The following is a 16,284-nucleotide window of genomic DNA, read 5'->3' on the forward strand; positions in this document are numbered from 1 at the left end:
CAGTGTTCCATTCTTCGACATCCGTCACTGCTGCCACTACCAGCACCAAATGTTCATCCTCATTGCCTCCTGTTCTGCCCACGATCCCCTCCCCTAAGATACTCTTCGTGGGGAAGAGGGGATGGCGCATGGCAGGCTGGGTGACCGACTACCCTAGTCCCAAGGAAGGTGGGGCCCTGCCCCTAGGATGCTGCAGCAGAGTGAGCAAGGGGGCCTGAATCGACCGTAAAGGGTGTAGGAACCACCTCCTCCCCCTGTTCTGCTGGGGAGGGGTAGCCATGATTTATTCCAGCCTGGGGCTCTCCCTCTGGTTTCCTATTTGCAGTTACTTGAATAAAAAAAAATATATATATATCCTTTTCTCAGAGAAAAAAAAAATTGGGGGGACAGTTTGGAAAATATAAGTATGTACTGTATACTATGTATTATTATATAGTTATTAAATTTCTTAATGTTGTTGCAGTTATGTAAAATATGTCCTCTTTCTGGGAAATACAAAATCAAGTATCTAGGGGTGACTTCACCTGATGTGTATAGCTTACATGCAAACTACTCAAAAAAGGAGAAGACACATCCCATGTGTGCCAAAATGTTTTAAAAATATAGGTGACATAGAGGTGTTCACCATATTAATCCTTAAAATTTTCTGTAGTTTGAAAATTTTCAAAATAAAAGGCTGGAGAAGGGAAATTAAAAAACAAAACAAAACACAAACACACATACACACATTGCATGCACATATTTTTGGTAGTTTCATGGCAATGGTTCCTTCCCACAATACAGTCAGTCCTCTTTATCCATAGATTTAACCAACACTAGATTGAAAGTATTCAAAAAACAAAACAATAAACAAATACAAATTTAAAAAATACAGTATAACAACTATTTACACAGCATTTGCGTTATATTAGGTATTAGAGGTAATATAGAGATGATTTAAAGTATATGGGAGAATGTGCATAATTTTTCTGCAAATATTACACCATGTTATATAAAGACTTGACTATCTGAATTTTGGTATCCGTGAGGGTCCTGGAAACCATCCCCTGTGGATATGAAGGGACAGGATTACTATACTTCCATCCCAAATAACCTTTTGATTACAACCTAGTTAAAAATAATTCCCTCATTTGAAGAAATCGATGATCTGGATTGTACATGATATTATGAAATTACCATTTATAATACCTAAAATGGTATTATGATGATGTAAGCAAATGTCATTCTTGGGATGTGGGCTTAATTATTTATAGGTGGCCAGCGCGGTGGCTCATGCCTGTAATCCCAGTACTTTGGGTGGCTGAGGCAGGGGGGATCACTTGAGATCAGGAGTTAGAGGCTAGTCTGGCCAACATGGCAAAACCCCATCTCTACTAAAAATACGAAAATTAGGTGGACATGGTGGCACGTGTCTGTAGTCCCAGCTACTTGGGAAGCTAAGGTGGGAGAATAGCTTGAATCCGGGAAACGGAGGTTGCAGTGAACCGAGAGCATGATACTGCACTCCAGGCTGGGCAACAGAGCAAGACTCGGTCTCAAAAAAAAAAACAAAAAACGATTTACAGGCGCAATGTCAGGATGTCTGCAATCTACTTTTTAGATGGCTCAGAAAAAAATATGTAGACGTACTTAAAGAGAAAAATAAAGCAAATATGGTAAAATTTTAACAATTTTGTCAATGTAGGTGGAATGTATTCAGGTATTCATTTTATCATCTGTCAACTTGTCTGTAGTTTTGAAACTTTTCATAATAAAGTTAGGGAGGAATTCAGTCAACAACAAAAAAAAGCATATATCTTTTCTTTTCTCTTTTTTTTGATACAAGGTCTTGCTCTGTCACCCAGGCTGGAGTGCAGTGGTGCCAGATCATGGCTCACTACAGTCTCAACCTCCCAGGCTGAAGTGATCCTCCCACCTTACCTCCGCATCCCCCCCATCCCCAGTAGCTAGCTGGGACTACAGGAGTATGCTACTGTGTCCAGCTAATTAACATTTTTTTTTTCTTTTTTTGTAGAGACAGTCTCACTTTGTTGCCCAGGCTGGTCTTGAACTCTTAGACTCAAATGACTCTCTCACCTTGACCTACCACAAAATTCTTGGATTATGGTAGTGAGCCACTGTGCCTGGCCTATGTTAAGGGGTTAATAACTTAAAAGTATATTTTCAAGAGTGACTGATAATCAAGTAAATATAATTTTAACTAGAATATAAAACAAATGGGATGGTTGTTAAGAGAAAATACCTTCAACTTTAAGCTTTTCTTTTTCTTGAGCAGCTTGGAGTTCAAAGTTCTCTTTATTTTTGGCTTCAATTTCTTCTAGTTTTCTTCTTTGTTCTTCCTTTTTCTTTCTTCTCTTCTCTTTTCTTTTTTCTCTTTTCGCAGCCAAAGCCAGCCTCCGACTTTCTTCCCTTAACTGTTAAAGATTAATAAAGCAGAAATACAACGTTGAAATTTACCCTGGAGAAGAAGTTGTCACATAATCATTTAATCATAAGGAAACCATGATATCATAAAATTCAAAGTCATCTAGTTCAATTCATTGTTTTATCAAGATCATATTCAAACCACTCTAAAGAGACTATTTTTACAATATCAAGATCAAATTAACAATATAAGACTAATTTTAAAATGGGTAAATAATAAACAGATACATAGCTTTTAATCATTAAGGACATGTAAGTTGAACTGACAAAGTACCATTTTTTGATCATTAATTTGGCGAAATTTAAAAAGGTATCAGATATCAGCACAAGTTTGAGAAACTGAATTCTCTCCTGTACTGCTGTGGGCATGAATATTTACATTTTAGAAAAAGTAATTTGAAAGCCTCCTAACAAAAATTACAAACTGCTTATCTTATCCTAACAACTTATTCTATAAAATGTCTATCTCTAGTGAAAAAACAAGGGTTCAGAAATTTTCTTTGCAAATTGATTATAATGGCAATACATGGAAACAAGGTAAATCTATCAATGGGAAGGAATAAATTAACAGTATATATTCACAGAACACTAGATAGCCACCGTAAGTATTATAAATACGTACTTGGGAAAATGCTATTTACATTTGTTAGGAGAAAAAAAGGCACACTGAAGACTAATAATCACTTTTATGAGAGAAAAGAACCCTCTTTGTGCATCAATTTGTATAAATACAGAAAAAAAACCATAAAAGTTATAAATAAAAGGGTAACAGAGACTAACTCTGGAGGGTGGAACAGGAGGAGGGATAGCAGAAAGATGGTGACTTTCAATTTTACTTTATATAACTATACATTGTTTCTATTTGTTAAAATGAGTACATTATTACCTTCATAGTCAAAAAACTAAGTGTAGGTTTAAAAGTCCAAAAATATATCTTAATAAACTATTTTAACTGTTAAATTTTCCTTCTTGGTTCATAAAGGTATGAAAATCATCTTCAAACTCTGTCTGCATGTCATCTAAAAGATGTTTTTTAAAAACTATTCTCCACCCATAATCTAGCATTCTGAATTATTTTATGTGTATTTTAAATATGTGTCAAAACAATGTCAGTTAAGGCATGGAGCCTACAACATGTAAAACCAGTCCTCACAAATTCATAAGCCAAACAATATTTAGTTTTCATTCAAAAAAGTCTGACTTCATCTTTTAAGTGCTGTGCTTTTGCTAGATATTCTCTTTCCTGCCTTTCAAATTAACCCTCTCCGGTTTTTTTTTTTTTTTTTTTTTTAAGCCAAATTTAGCAGCGGGGGGGTTGTATACCAACTTTAGTGACACTAACGTTAATAAGTTCTGATAACCCATGACAGTCAAACCAGCTCTCTGCTAGGTTCTTGAAAAGTTTGGCCCACCACCAGGTTTTTACACCCTGGGGTAATGCAACATACTTACCTTAGGCTAGGTGAGAGATAAGTCTTATTCCTGAAAAGGGCAACAGTGAAGGAAAACCTGTATGTAGAATACCCATACTTTCTCCAGCAGACTGATTTTAGGAAAGAATGCATCTAAAAGCTAAAGATACAGAAACTGCCTGCATCGTAACCCTGGAAATTTCTGCTGGACTCCCAGAAAGCTCCAGTCTGAAGATCAGTAGAGGACGAGCTTTTACCCCTGCTTAAGTATTAGGAACAAAACAGTAACTGGTGACCTTTACTCCCTGGATCACCACAAGGGAGGAACAATATCTGACTGGTGAGTTTGAAAGAAGAAACTGAGCATGTGTGACTCAGCTCATTTGAGCCTTGTTTATGTGTTTTCTCCACATGGACCCTAGTGAAGGAGGGAGAAGTGTGGTTGTTCTGTCTAGCTTTGACTTAGTGGAACAGGTAAGTATAAGAGGGAGAGGAGGAGTGAAAGCAAAGGTGAAACGTGCACCAGAAAAACATATTATCAAAGCAGATATGGCTACCAGTGTGTATTAAGTCTCTCTACTTCAGGATTAGGAATAACAAAATCAATACTTTATCTGTATCATATCTGTACAGACAGAAAAATCCTGGGAAAGGAATGGTTTGGGGGAGACTCAAAACAGCAAATGAAGTTTTAGAGTTTTGGCTTATCCATGATGGGTTGTTCATTTTGCTGGAATTTTGAGCTTGTCTGGTAGCAGGAGCTAATTATGACTGCTATTTAAGCGGGGGGCAGGGGGGATTTGGGAGTGGAGAATTTTTTTAAAAGAATAATTGTTTTAATTCAGAAAGCAGGATTTCATTTTAAGCCCATATGTCCTAGATGTTGATGGGGGTGGTAGGTTTGGGTAGGTCTGGGTAGGTCATAGGGTGTGGCTGGGTCTTAGATATGTAAATTTCTCAGGGCTGGTAGAGTCAGTCGGTGGGGGGCGGGGGGTAGCCCTTTGGCAAGAGTAATATGAGTTTGGATTATGGAACTTCAGAGTTTAACCCTAAGAGGTAAAGTATTTACTCGTTTCTAAATTTTGAAGTTTTAATGCCGGCGTTTTGATAATCGGATATATTTTACTAACCCTCTGAATTCACTAAGAGTAGGTAGGGCACTAATTCAGAGGTCCTAGGGAAACTTTCTGGGGGGAGATACCAAGTTATGGCTACAAAATAACCCAACTTTACATGGCATGGAGCTCTAAAAGTAAGCAGAATTAGCAAGTGTGGATCAACAGATACAGGATTTAAGAGGCATCATAAGTTTGCAGGTGGTAGCTGAAACTAACAAATGAGGTAACCAGAGGAAAAAGGTATAACTGTGTGTGTGTGTGTATACACACACACATATACCTACTATTTTACTATATATAATAAAATATATAAATATTATACATATATAAAGAGAGAGTTTATGTATATGTGTGTGTGACAGAGAGAATATCTAAGGGGTAAAGGAAGAACAAATGAAGCTTCTGAAAGGCATAATCAGAGGAAGACAAACAGGAGAAAGCAACTCCAGTGGGAGAAGGAAGGCCAGCCAGATCAACACTGGTAAACCTCACGAAAGTGGTGGGCATCAAAGAGGTAAATGGATTTGGCGTGCTTTGTGAAATGAAAAGACACAAAAAATAAAATTTAAAAAAAGAAGGATTTGTCAGTTAAGATGCCATTGGTTACCTCCACCACAGTTAAGTTTATTGGAGAAGCAGGTCACATGGTTCTGAGCTGAGATTTAATTTAAAATAGTTAATAAGACATAGAGATTATTATAAGCATTAAAAGAAAGGCAAAATACTAAATTTGAGAAAAAGTTTCATTAGGATAGAGCTACCTTGATTGTACCTCTACCTTGACTGAAGCTGTAGGTAGTGGGTAGGAGTTAGTAAAACAGTAGAAATTGAAGATAAAGGCATAGGGAGAGGTGCTAATAACTGATAGAAAATCCCAGAGAGCATATGGAAAGAGTAACTAAACCAGGAAGATTCAAGTACGTCCAGAGGCATAAGAAAATAAAACTAAAAATTCAGTCTCACTTTCTATATTTTCTCTCACTTTCTCTCATAAGCCTAAATCTCACTTTACTTCTTGAAGAACTGCTGTCATGTTTGTTAGTGTATGTGGGGGAGGTTAGAGGCTTTGAGAAAAAGGGTCAAGTTAGGCAGGAGAATGGCATGAACCTGGGAGACGGAGCTTGCAGTGAGCCAAGATCACGCCACTGCACTCCAGCCTGGGCGACAGAGTGAGACTCCGTCTCAAAAAAAAAAAAAAATAACTTCACTGTGGAATGGGAAAGGGCACTAACTCAACTGATGATTTCTAATTGAGGGCTCAGGAAACAAAGTGACACTTGGGAGTTAGGCTTTATAAGATGAGAATTTAGGGACTTGGGGAGAGCCAGTCCAGACTAAACAAATACTGCAGATTTGGATATATGAAAGTGAATGGGGTATGTGAGGAGTAGCGAACCACAGTGAAAGATGAGCCTGGAGAAATAACAGGAAGACCTGAATGTTTAGAATTTCCTATGCAATCAACGAAGAGGCACTGAGGGTTTCTGAGGAGAAAGTAAGGCATCCCACCCACGTATTAAAAAAATATGTGGGCTGGGCACGGTGGCTCATGCCTGTAATCCCAGCACTTTGGGAGGCCAAGGTGGGCAGATCACGATGTCAAGAGATCGAGACCATTCTGGCCAACATGGTGAAACCCCATCTCTACTAAAAATACAAAAATTAGCTGGGTGTGGTGGTGCGCACCTGTAGTCCCAGCTACTCAGAAGGCTGAAGTATGAGAATCGCTTGAACCCAGGAGGCGGAGGTTGCAGTGAGCCGAGATTGCGCCACAGCCCTCCAGCCTGGCAACAGAGTGAGACTCCGTCTTTAAAAAAAAAAAGTGAAACTGGAAAAGTTACACCAGAGCAGAAAAGGAATACTGAAGACAACAGATAAGAGAGGGACACAGATATGTATACAGGGAGACTTTTAAGAAGCCAAATGCAAAATTTTGGGTGAGAAGTGATCACTCAGAGAGGAAGTGGATGGAACAGAAGGCAGACACAGAGACTGCCAAAGCTAAATAAAAGGTGATGGTAGTGATGATGATAATAATCATGATGACAATGCTAATACAGCTAATATATAGAGGGTCTAATAGGTGCCAGATACTGGTCTAAGTTAACTTACCAAGTTAATTCATTTACTGGATGTAAAGAATGGGAGGCAAAAATAATTGAGAACCTAAAAGTAGCATCAAGATTTCATTTCTCAATAAAGAGTAGTAATATCAACAGCAGAAAGAGATCAAGAAGTTTCAAAGGAAGGTAGGGGAAAGATCCAACAAAAATTTTCTGGTAACTTGCTATGTGCTATCACAGTTCTAGTTTCATCAGTAAACCGGATAAAACATCCCTGTCTTCAAGTTTACATTTAGTTGGTTAGGGGAGGGTGGATACAGACAAATAGAACGCATACATTATAGTTTGTTAAAAGGTGGTAAGTGCAATGTAAAAAAGGGGAAAAGAGCAGCAAGATGAAAAATGTGTGTATGGAGACAAATGGGGGGGTTTGATTTTTAAATAGGGTAATCAGTGTACCCCTCATGAGATGAAGTTAAGTGAACACCTGAAGGACATAAAATATTTCAGCCAAAAAGAGCCAGTACAAAAGCTCTAAGTTAGAACTGGACCCAGTATATTCAAGTAAGCTAGTGTGGCTAAGAACAGTAGAAAATGAGTTTCAGGGAACAGTATCAGGAGGCTTGATCACCTAAGGCCTTGCAGAGCATTTTAAAGACTGTCTTTTACTGAGAGGGAAATGGAAAGTCATCGTCGGGCTCTGAACAGAAGTGTGATATGATTTGATTTAGATAATTGAAGAGGATCAGAGTGCTACATAAACTACAAGCGATGATGGAATCAGGGAGACCAGTTAAATGACTAATGCAGGTATGAGATTAAATTAATTGTTTGAACCATGGTGAGAAGTGATAAAGATTATATATCTATATTTTGAGAGAAGGTCTCACATTGTTGCCTAAGCTGGAGTACAGGAGCACAATCACAGCTCACCGCAGTGACCTCCCCAGGCTCAGGTGATCCTCCCACCTCCACCACCTGAGTAGCTAATTTTCAGGCAAAGGTAACGAGATTTTTCAAAGCGATTGAGTATACAGAGAAATTAAGGATGACTTCAAGGTTTCTGGCCTGAGCAGTAAGAGTTGTGGGTTTGGGGTGGGCAAAGATCAGGAGTTCATATTTGGACACATCAAGTGTGAGATGTCTAATTAGGTATTCAAATGTTGAACAGCTAGCTGAATACATGAGACTGAAGTTTAGCAAAGAAGTCTGAGCTAGAGATGAACATTCGGGATCAACTGGTGTACATTTAAAGTTAGGGGGCAGGATAAGACCACCAGTGGATAAAGACCATGTAACAAGTCAAAAGACTTTTCGCTAAAAGGTAGGGGAGAAGAGGAGGAACCAGCAAGAGGACACAGGAACATCCAGACAGGTAGGAGGAAAAAAAATGCCTGTAGTGGCATGAAAGCCAAGTGAAGACAGTATATCAAATGTTATTAGTTCAGTAAGATAAAGATGGAGAGGAGAAGTAACCATTGGATTTAGCTACATGAAAGTCACTGGAAATCACAAAAGCATAATTTTAGTGAGTTGTGGGAGTTGAGAGCCAGCCTGTCAGGAACAGATTCAGGATAATGGAAGAAAAAATGGAGGTGACTGAAAGCGGCGGTTCAGGGATCTTTACCGCAAAGGGAAGCAGAGAAATAGGTCTGTAGCTAAAAAGTTGAGGCAAGAGGGTTGAAGTCAAAAGGTTTTCTGTGTTTAAGGTTGGAGAAATAAGTGTGTATGCTGATGAGAATGATTCAAGAGAGGGAAAAAATAGGAGAAAGAAAAGGAATTGCTATGGCAGTGCTGTTGAGAAGGAGAAACCATATAGGATCTGGTACACAATGAAGGGACTGGTTACCAAAAGTTTATCTAGGCTGGGCATGGTGGTTCACGCCTGTTATTCCCAGCACTTTGGCAGGCCAAGGCGGGCAGATTGCCTGAGGTCAGGAGTTCGAGACCAGCCTGGCTAACATGGTGAAACTCCGTCTCTACCAAAAATACAAAAATTAGAAGGGCATGGTGGCCCATGCCTGTAATCCCAGGTACTTGGGAGCGTGAAGCAGAAGAATCACTTCAACCTGTGAGGTGGAGGTTACAGTGAGCTGAGATCATGCCACTGCTCTCCAGCATGGGTGACAGAGTGAGAGGCTCTGTCTCAAAAAAAAAAAAAAAAGTTTATCTAGTCACTGGTAGGAAGTATACGGGTGTAGATGTTGGTGGGTGGATAGATAGGGTAGGCAAAGTCTTTGGAAGTTTTCTTCTGATGCTTCCATTTTCTCATTAAAGGTAAAGAAGAGGAGGTGCAGGTATTGGTGGGCAGATAAGATGGTGTAGGGAAAGTCTTTGCAAGTTTTCTTCTGATGTTTCAATTTTCTCAGGATGCAAGGTCACCTATTGAAGGTGAAAGAGAGATGGTGCTGGAGTTCCTAGGATAAGGGAGAAAGTAAGAAACAGTGGTCTAGATGAATGGAAGACCAAATTAAGGAAATGCAGCATTTTAACTACTGGTCAGCATTAAAGGGCTAGGGAAATCTAGTAAAGCTACCGGTCAGCATAAAAGGGTTTGTTGTCACACATTTCAAGTAAAATTAGTCATAAAGATTGTTTTCTCTCAACACATTTAGTTACTGAGGTTCATGTGAGAATAAGAAAGAAAGGAGTAAGGAACAATGAAAGGGTAGTATGACATAAATGGTTCTTACCATTTATTGGTCGGTGGTGTTGGCAGGATTATTAAAAGTACAATTCTAGAGGGAGTAAAGTTGAAAAGATAGAAAGCAATAATCAGGGAATGAAATGTGTGAAACCGAGAATGGGATAGGTTGTGTTTGAAAAATATACTATAACCTAGCTCCCTAAAAGTTTACAAAAAAAAAAAAAAAAAAAAAGGTAGAGGAAAAAAAACAAATGATGTGAAGGGGGTGAAATAATTACATCAAAAATGTAAGTTTAAAATATCTGCTAGGGATTCTAACAGCCAAGAACATAATGTTCTAAGAGAGCAAGCAATTAACTGTTAAGAAGATTCCATAACTTGACCAGATGGAACTACTCCAGAGCAGGGACTCTTCCACTTAGTAAATGCTCAATAAATAAATGTTTACTAAATAAGTATTAAAAAATCTGGTGGCCTTAATATAATGGCCACTGATCTCTTTTTCTTTTGTAGAGACGGGGCCTCACTACGTTGGCCAGGCCGGATTTGAACTCCTGGGCTCAGCCTCCTGAGTAGCTGGGACTACAAGCATGTACCATCATGCCCAGCTTTCTGCAGCAGTTTTTATAAACCAAATTTTCCAAATTAGAAAGACTGACCAAAGAAGCACTTTTATACAAGGAATAACTTACATATGGAGAATCTCAACTCAGACCAGTCAAGACCAACTCCAGCGATGAAGCCAGAATGTAATATATCTCAAAAGGCTAAAGAAGTACATTTTCCCAGATGTAAATTATAATTAAAAAATAGTGTGCCAAACTCTAATATCCCAATCTGATAATCTTTCAAATAAAAATATGGGCTGTAGTTCAGGAAGAAAGTGGCTTCTCTATAATTTAAAATTTTACATATGTTCCACGTTCACTCAAAACTATACATAAAAGTATATAATGCATGTGGAGGAATCAATTTAGATAGAATTAATTTATGATTAAGAATTCTTCATTACCTTTTGGTTTTAATATTATGGAAAAATATACAATGACATTTAAAAGAAGCTTCTGTTGACTTCTCTTAAAACTAAGGCTCTTGAAAGTATAAACATTAAGGTTAGATAATGCTGGCAAGAATACAAGGAAATGACATTGGTGTATTGCTGATGGTACTAGGAAAGTATTCTGCAAGTATCTACTAAATTAAAAATACAGTAGTGCCCCCTTATCCATGATGAATAAATACATTCCAAGATCCCTGGTAGATGCCTGAAACCTTGGATAGTACTGAACCCTGTAATATATACGTTTTTTCATAGAAACCCACGATAAAATTTAATTTATAAATTAGACACAATGAAAGATAAGCAACAATAACAATACAATAGAACAATTATAACAATATGCCAGTAACACTACTCTTGCACTTTGGGGCCATTATTAAGTAAAATTAGGGTTTCTTGAACACAAGCACTGTGATACCTCAACAGTCAATCTGATAACTGAGGGCCACTGAGTGGATACACCAGACGAAAGGAGGATTCATGTCCCAGGTGGGACAGAAAAGGATGGCGCAAAATTTCATCACACTACTCAGAACGGCATGCAACATGAAACTTATGAATTGTTTATTTCTGGAATTTTCCATTTAGTATTTTCAGACCACAGGGAAAGCAAAACCACAAATAAAGGGACTACTATATGTTGACCCACATGAAGGAACTTATTTCATAAGAATGAAAGGAGCAAAATATTTTAAAAATATGTATAAGGGTATTTATTACAATATTATTTGTCGTGACAAAAAACTGGAAACAAACTTATTATGGACTATTCTGCAGTTACTTAAAATCACTATCAAATGACAATATCCATCAGTTACTAAGAGAGGAGAAAGCAAGTATTAGAGTAATATGTTTGCATGATTCTGATTTTTTAAAAAAGTACACCATCACAATTAAGTGTGAATATTTATTCATTCAACAAATATTTACTGAGTGCCTACTATATGCCAGACACTATTTTATGGCACATATGTTCTAGTGGTAGAGAGAGACAAACAAGATAATTAAGTATTTTGAATGAATACAATATTTAGAATGTTGAAAAGTGAAAAAGCAGAGAAGAGCAGAAAAGTGCTTGTGAAGAGGAAACTAAAACATGAGGACATCTAAGGGACATTCATGGAAGATGCTGCTGACAGCACAACAAAAAGAGGATGGTCAGTATGGATAGAGCAAGGTGACTAAGAGAAAGTAATAAAAAACAAGGCCAGAGAGGTGTAAGAAGTGGTGTGGGTAGGCAGATCATTGCAGGGTCTTAAAAGGCCTTATAGGTAATTGCAGAGGTAAAGATTTTAAAACAACCATTATCACATTTCTAACTTCAGTTATCTTAAAATGATGGCAGCTGTTCTTGTCTTTGTCTGTTTCACAGTTTAAACTGAGCACACTGTTATAATAAAAAACCAAAAATTTAAAGAATCAAATATATATTCTATCACATAACTTGGCTCAATTATACTGCCTTGTATTTAGCAGGCATTAAATAAATGTTAGGTAGTGAACATAAAAACAGGTCAAGTAGTAGTTATAGTGGTCATTACCTCTTAATGCACTCACATTCTTTTAACATTTTTAAATGGCCAAAACAGCTACTTTTAATTTGCTAAAAATATAAACCAGAAATTTTTAAAAATGAAGAGCTTCCAAAATAAAATACATCTTTTCAGAAAATAGTATTTTCAAATTTAAATTAGAATAAAGTACTTCAAATGATTCATATTAATGTAGGATAAAATGTAGAGCTTAATAAAGAAAGCAAGTATAGTAAAAAAGAATGTAGCTAACAAGTCAAAAAACGCATGTGCGTCATTATCACTGCATCTCCTTTATAAATTTAAACAGTACATGTTAAATTTTATAGCATTTTGACCTTTTTAAAAAAATTTTATTTATTTTTTGAGACAGAATCTCACTCTGTTGCCCAGGCTGGAGTGCAGTGGCGTGACCTTGGCTCACTGCAACCTCCGCCTCCCAGGTTCAAGTGATTTCTCCTGCCTCAGCCTCCAGAGTAGATGGGATTACAGGCATGCACCACCACGTCCGGCTAATTTTCGTATTTTTGGTAGAGACGGCGTTTTGCCATGTTGGCCAGGCTGGTCTCAAGCTCCAGACCTCAGGTGACGCGCCCGCCTCGGCCTCCCAAAGTGCTGGGAATACAGGCGTGAGCTACTGCGCCCAGCCATTGACCTTTTTATAAAAGATGAGATATGGCAGTTCCATAATATTCAATGCCAAACCAATTATTTTCCTATGATTACTATTCAATTAAGTTCTAGAGTACAGAATTATAGGGGAAAACGTGGCAGAAAAGGGGAGTGAAGAAGCTATAAGACTGTCCAAACTATATGCTGTTTTGGTGTGTTTTACTCCCCATGGGAATAGATGGGCATGATGTTGTAGTCTGCCTGAAAGAGAAAAGTACAAGAGAAGTCACCCATTTAAAAAGTGTACTCATTTGACATTCCAAGATTTGTATTTCACTAGTTGGTTATGCCTTGGTAGTGCATTTGGCACTTGTGATAAACCTGTTGGCAATAAATTACAAGGTCTAAGATCAAAAAACAACAGATGTGGTTGAGGATTAAGAGATCATTAGCTGAGATAAAACTAAAATCCAGAACTAGAAGCTAAGTTTTCTGACTTCCAGATCAATGCAATTCCTATAACAAAATTTTGTTAGTTACAAAGAAGCTTTTAATGATGTTCAATGTACTCATAATTTTCTCCACGATTTGAGCCAAATGTAGAAAGAAACCATGTATATAATTTAAAGCAAACAAAACAAAACAAAAAAACAACGGATTACAAATCAAAAGAAGAGAAAACAAGATGGAAAAAAGTGGGTAGTTTTCACGTGTAAATATTATTACCTTTTCCAAGTCTAACTCCTCTAACAAAATGCTGGCGTTTTTGTTTGCTTCAGCAGCCTGTCTATCTTTGGCTTGTACTATTGACTCCATACAAAGATGACACTTCTTCAGCATCTCCTATAATGAAAAATTAAGATTTTTCCAGGCTCACAGAACAATTCCCACTTAGAGAAATTCCTAAAAACATGAAGATCTTTAGTAAGGTACTCAAACCTAAGCAATAAAGATCCATGAAAGGGGGAAAAAAGGTGTGCAAATAAAAACATAATTGACATGGTATATTTAGGAATATATACAAATAAAGAATCAAAGAGTAGCTTTTGCTATTCTTCAAAATAATATCCATTTAGCAGGCACTTTAGAAACTAAAATCATTTATCCTCTAATTTAAATATAAGAAATTGGACAGCAAACAGAACTACAATAATTTATGTTGGCTGGTTAACAGGCTAAAGGAAATAGTCAATGTCAACAAAGAAAACAGATGTGAAAATTTTTCAAGAAATGTCCTCAAATATTTAAGCTTTGTTGCTCCAATTTTGTATACAAAAATCATTTATAAAGGAATCAGATACATGTACTTACATAATTTTCTCAGTGAGTTCATTCTCAAGTCACACTTTAGGACAGCAAAACACTACTTCCTTATTTTTATAAAATTTTTATTTAATTTTAGAGATAGGGGCTTGCTATGTTGCCCAGGCTTAAATGCAGTGGCTATTAACAGGCACAATCATAGTACACTGTATTCTTTAACTCCTGGGCTCAAGCAATCCTCTCACCTCAGCCTACCAAGTACATGAGACTAATGCGTACCTGAGACTACAGCTGTGTGCCACTGAACCAGTCTTATTCTTAGTATTATTAAACATAATTTATTTTTAATCTCCCCCTCTCCCCCTAAAAACCCGTGATATATAGGAATGTTAATTGTCATGGACAAATCTAGAGCTAGGAAAGACAGTGACCTAGCTAGTTTAAATTAAAACTCATAGGGAAAAGCTGTTCACTATCATGTAATAGCAACTGTGTAAACGTAATAAGAAGACATTTTTAAGATTTGTTGTCCTCTTTGGTCTTCAGAGGCACGTGTTAGGATCTTATTCAAGTGTAAACTCCAAATCAAAATGTATGTCTCCCGGAGAAGGTCTCAATTCGGATCTCTAATAGGATTCAATTTTATCTTCCATAAAATTTCCTGCAAAATTTGCATTCTCTGCAAAATTCCTAGCCAATTCATTCTAAAACTCAGTTAAAACTAAAAGTTAGTTACCCTAACTTTTACATCACACTCAAGACTTCTTGCTCATGATTAAAAGTAGTATGTTCATCTTACTAAGAAATAAAAATCTATTGGACTCATTACTTTCTCAATATAGGTATCAGTCTGGATAAACACACATATACAGAAGACAGCCCTAATGAATAATAACATGTTGCTTTGAATTACTTAGTGTTCACATAAAAATTGAATTAGCTCAAGAATTTTTTTATTTTTATTTTATTTTTTGAGACAGTCTTGCTTTGATGCCCAGGCTGGAGTACAATGGCACACTCTTGGATCACTGCAACCTCCACCTGCCGGGTTCAAGCGATTTTCGTGCCTCAGCCTTCCAAGTAGCTGGGATTATAGGCACATGCCAACATGCCAGGCTAATTTTTATATTTTTGTAGAGATGGGGTCTCCCCATGTTGCCCAAGCTGGTCTTGAACTCCTGGGCTCATGCAATCCACCTGCCTCGGCCTCCCAAACTGCTGGGATTACAAGGGTGAGCCACTGCACCTGGCCTTAAGTATTATTTTTAAAGATAAGGTAATCCTATAGCAGAGGATGTTTTATTGATTCATTAGGTAAGTAAATAATCTGCAAGAATCTCTTAAATCACATACTTCATTCCCAAATACTAGATAAATGAAAATGGCTACATATTACACTTTACTACTCAAACTAAGAATTTTTCTTAGAATGGAAGATATATTAACCAAATAGAGTCCCTTGCTCATATAGTGAACAACATATTACCTTATCAGTGATGGTTGCTATGTATCTCATACATTCAGAATCTGATGGAAACTGATTGACTTCTTTGACTAAGTAGCGCACCACCTTCACATGACCCTAAAAAATAGATATCAATGTCAGATTGAAAACAGACTCTAACAATTCAGTAAATCTATGCCTGAACTAACTTTAACAGTTAAGATTAGTGCCACAAAGTAAAGACTAAATTGCATATTTACACTATAAATGAAAAAGAGACAGGCTTTGGTTCCAGTGAATTAAATCCACATTGATCATTTTCATCCTACCCTCCAAAAAAAGTACATAATAATATGAGCTAAAATTCTAAACAACTCTGAATAAAAAAAACAATAATCCCAAAATCAATACAAAGAGTAGGGGATATGTCTGAAGGGTGGTGGTGGTGGGGGGCAGGGGGGATTCTTATTTTTTTCTTTGCTAACTCCCTAAATATGAGAGTCTAGTTTCAATTCTAAGGATTAAAAGAGAAAAATAATAATTTTGTTTTTTCATTCCTTCAGATAAAAAACAAATGTATAATACTGTCCTAGGTAGTGTGAAAGAATATATACTTTCATGAAGAATAAGCTATGATTATTCACTGCAACACAAGTCAGTATCTAAGTTCAAAATCTTTAGACTTGCCCTTTCCTACTTCTTAAGAGCC

At 37.1% G+C, this 16,284-nt stretch overlaps 1 protein-coding gene across 7 annotated transcripts in view; it reads right to left on the reverse strand.

Moving 5' to 3' along the window:
• Positions 1 to 16,284, reverse strand: part of ANKRD17 (ankyrin repeat domain 17) — a 182,717-nt gene that overhangs the window by 24,604 nt on the left and 141,829 nt on the right. For all 7 annotated transcript variants that reach the window (XM_003265726.3, XM_003265727.2, XM_030818976.1 and 4 more), the window contains 3 exons: positions 15,618 to 15,713; positions 13,595 to 13,711; positions 2,243 to 2,414 (listed from right to left, as the gene is read on the reverse strand). In XM_003265726.3, the coding sequence (XP_003265774.1) occupies positions 2,243 to 2,414; positions 13,595 to 13,711; positions 15,618 to 15,713 (385 nt within the window). The remainder of the gene's footprint in view (positions 1 to 2,242; positions 2,415 to 13,594; positions 13,712 to 15,617; positions 15,714 to 16,284) is intronic.

This window comes from Nomascus leucogenys, chromosome 9 (genome assembly GCF_006542625.1).
Source record: "Nomascus leucogenys isolate Asia chromosome 9, Asia_NLE_v1, whole genome shotgun sequence".
Classification (NCBI taxonomy): Eukaryota; Metazoa; Chordata; class Mammalia; order Primates; family Hylobatidae; genus Nomascus; species Nomascus leucogenys.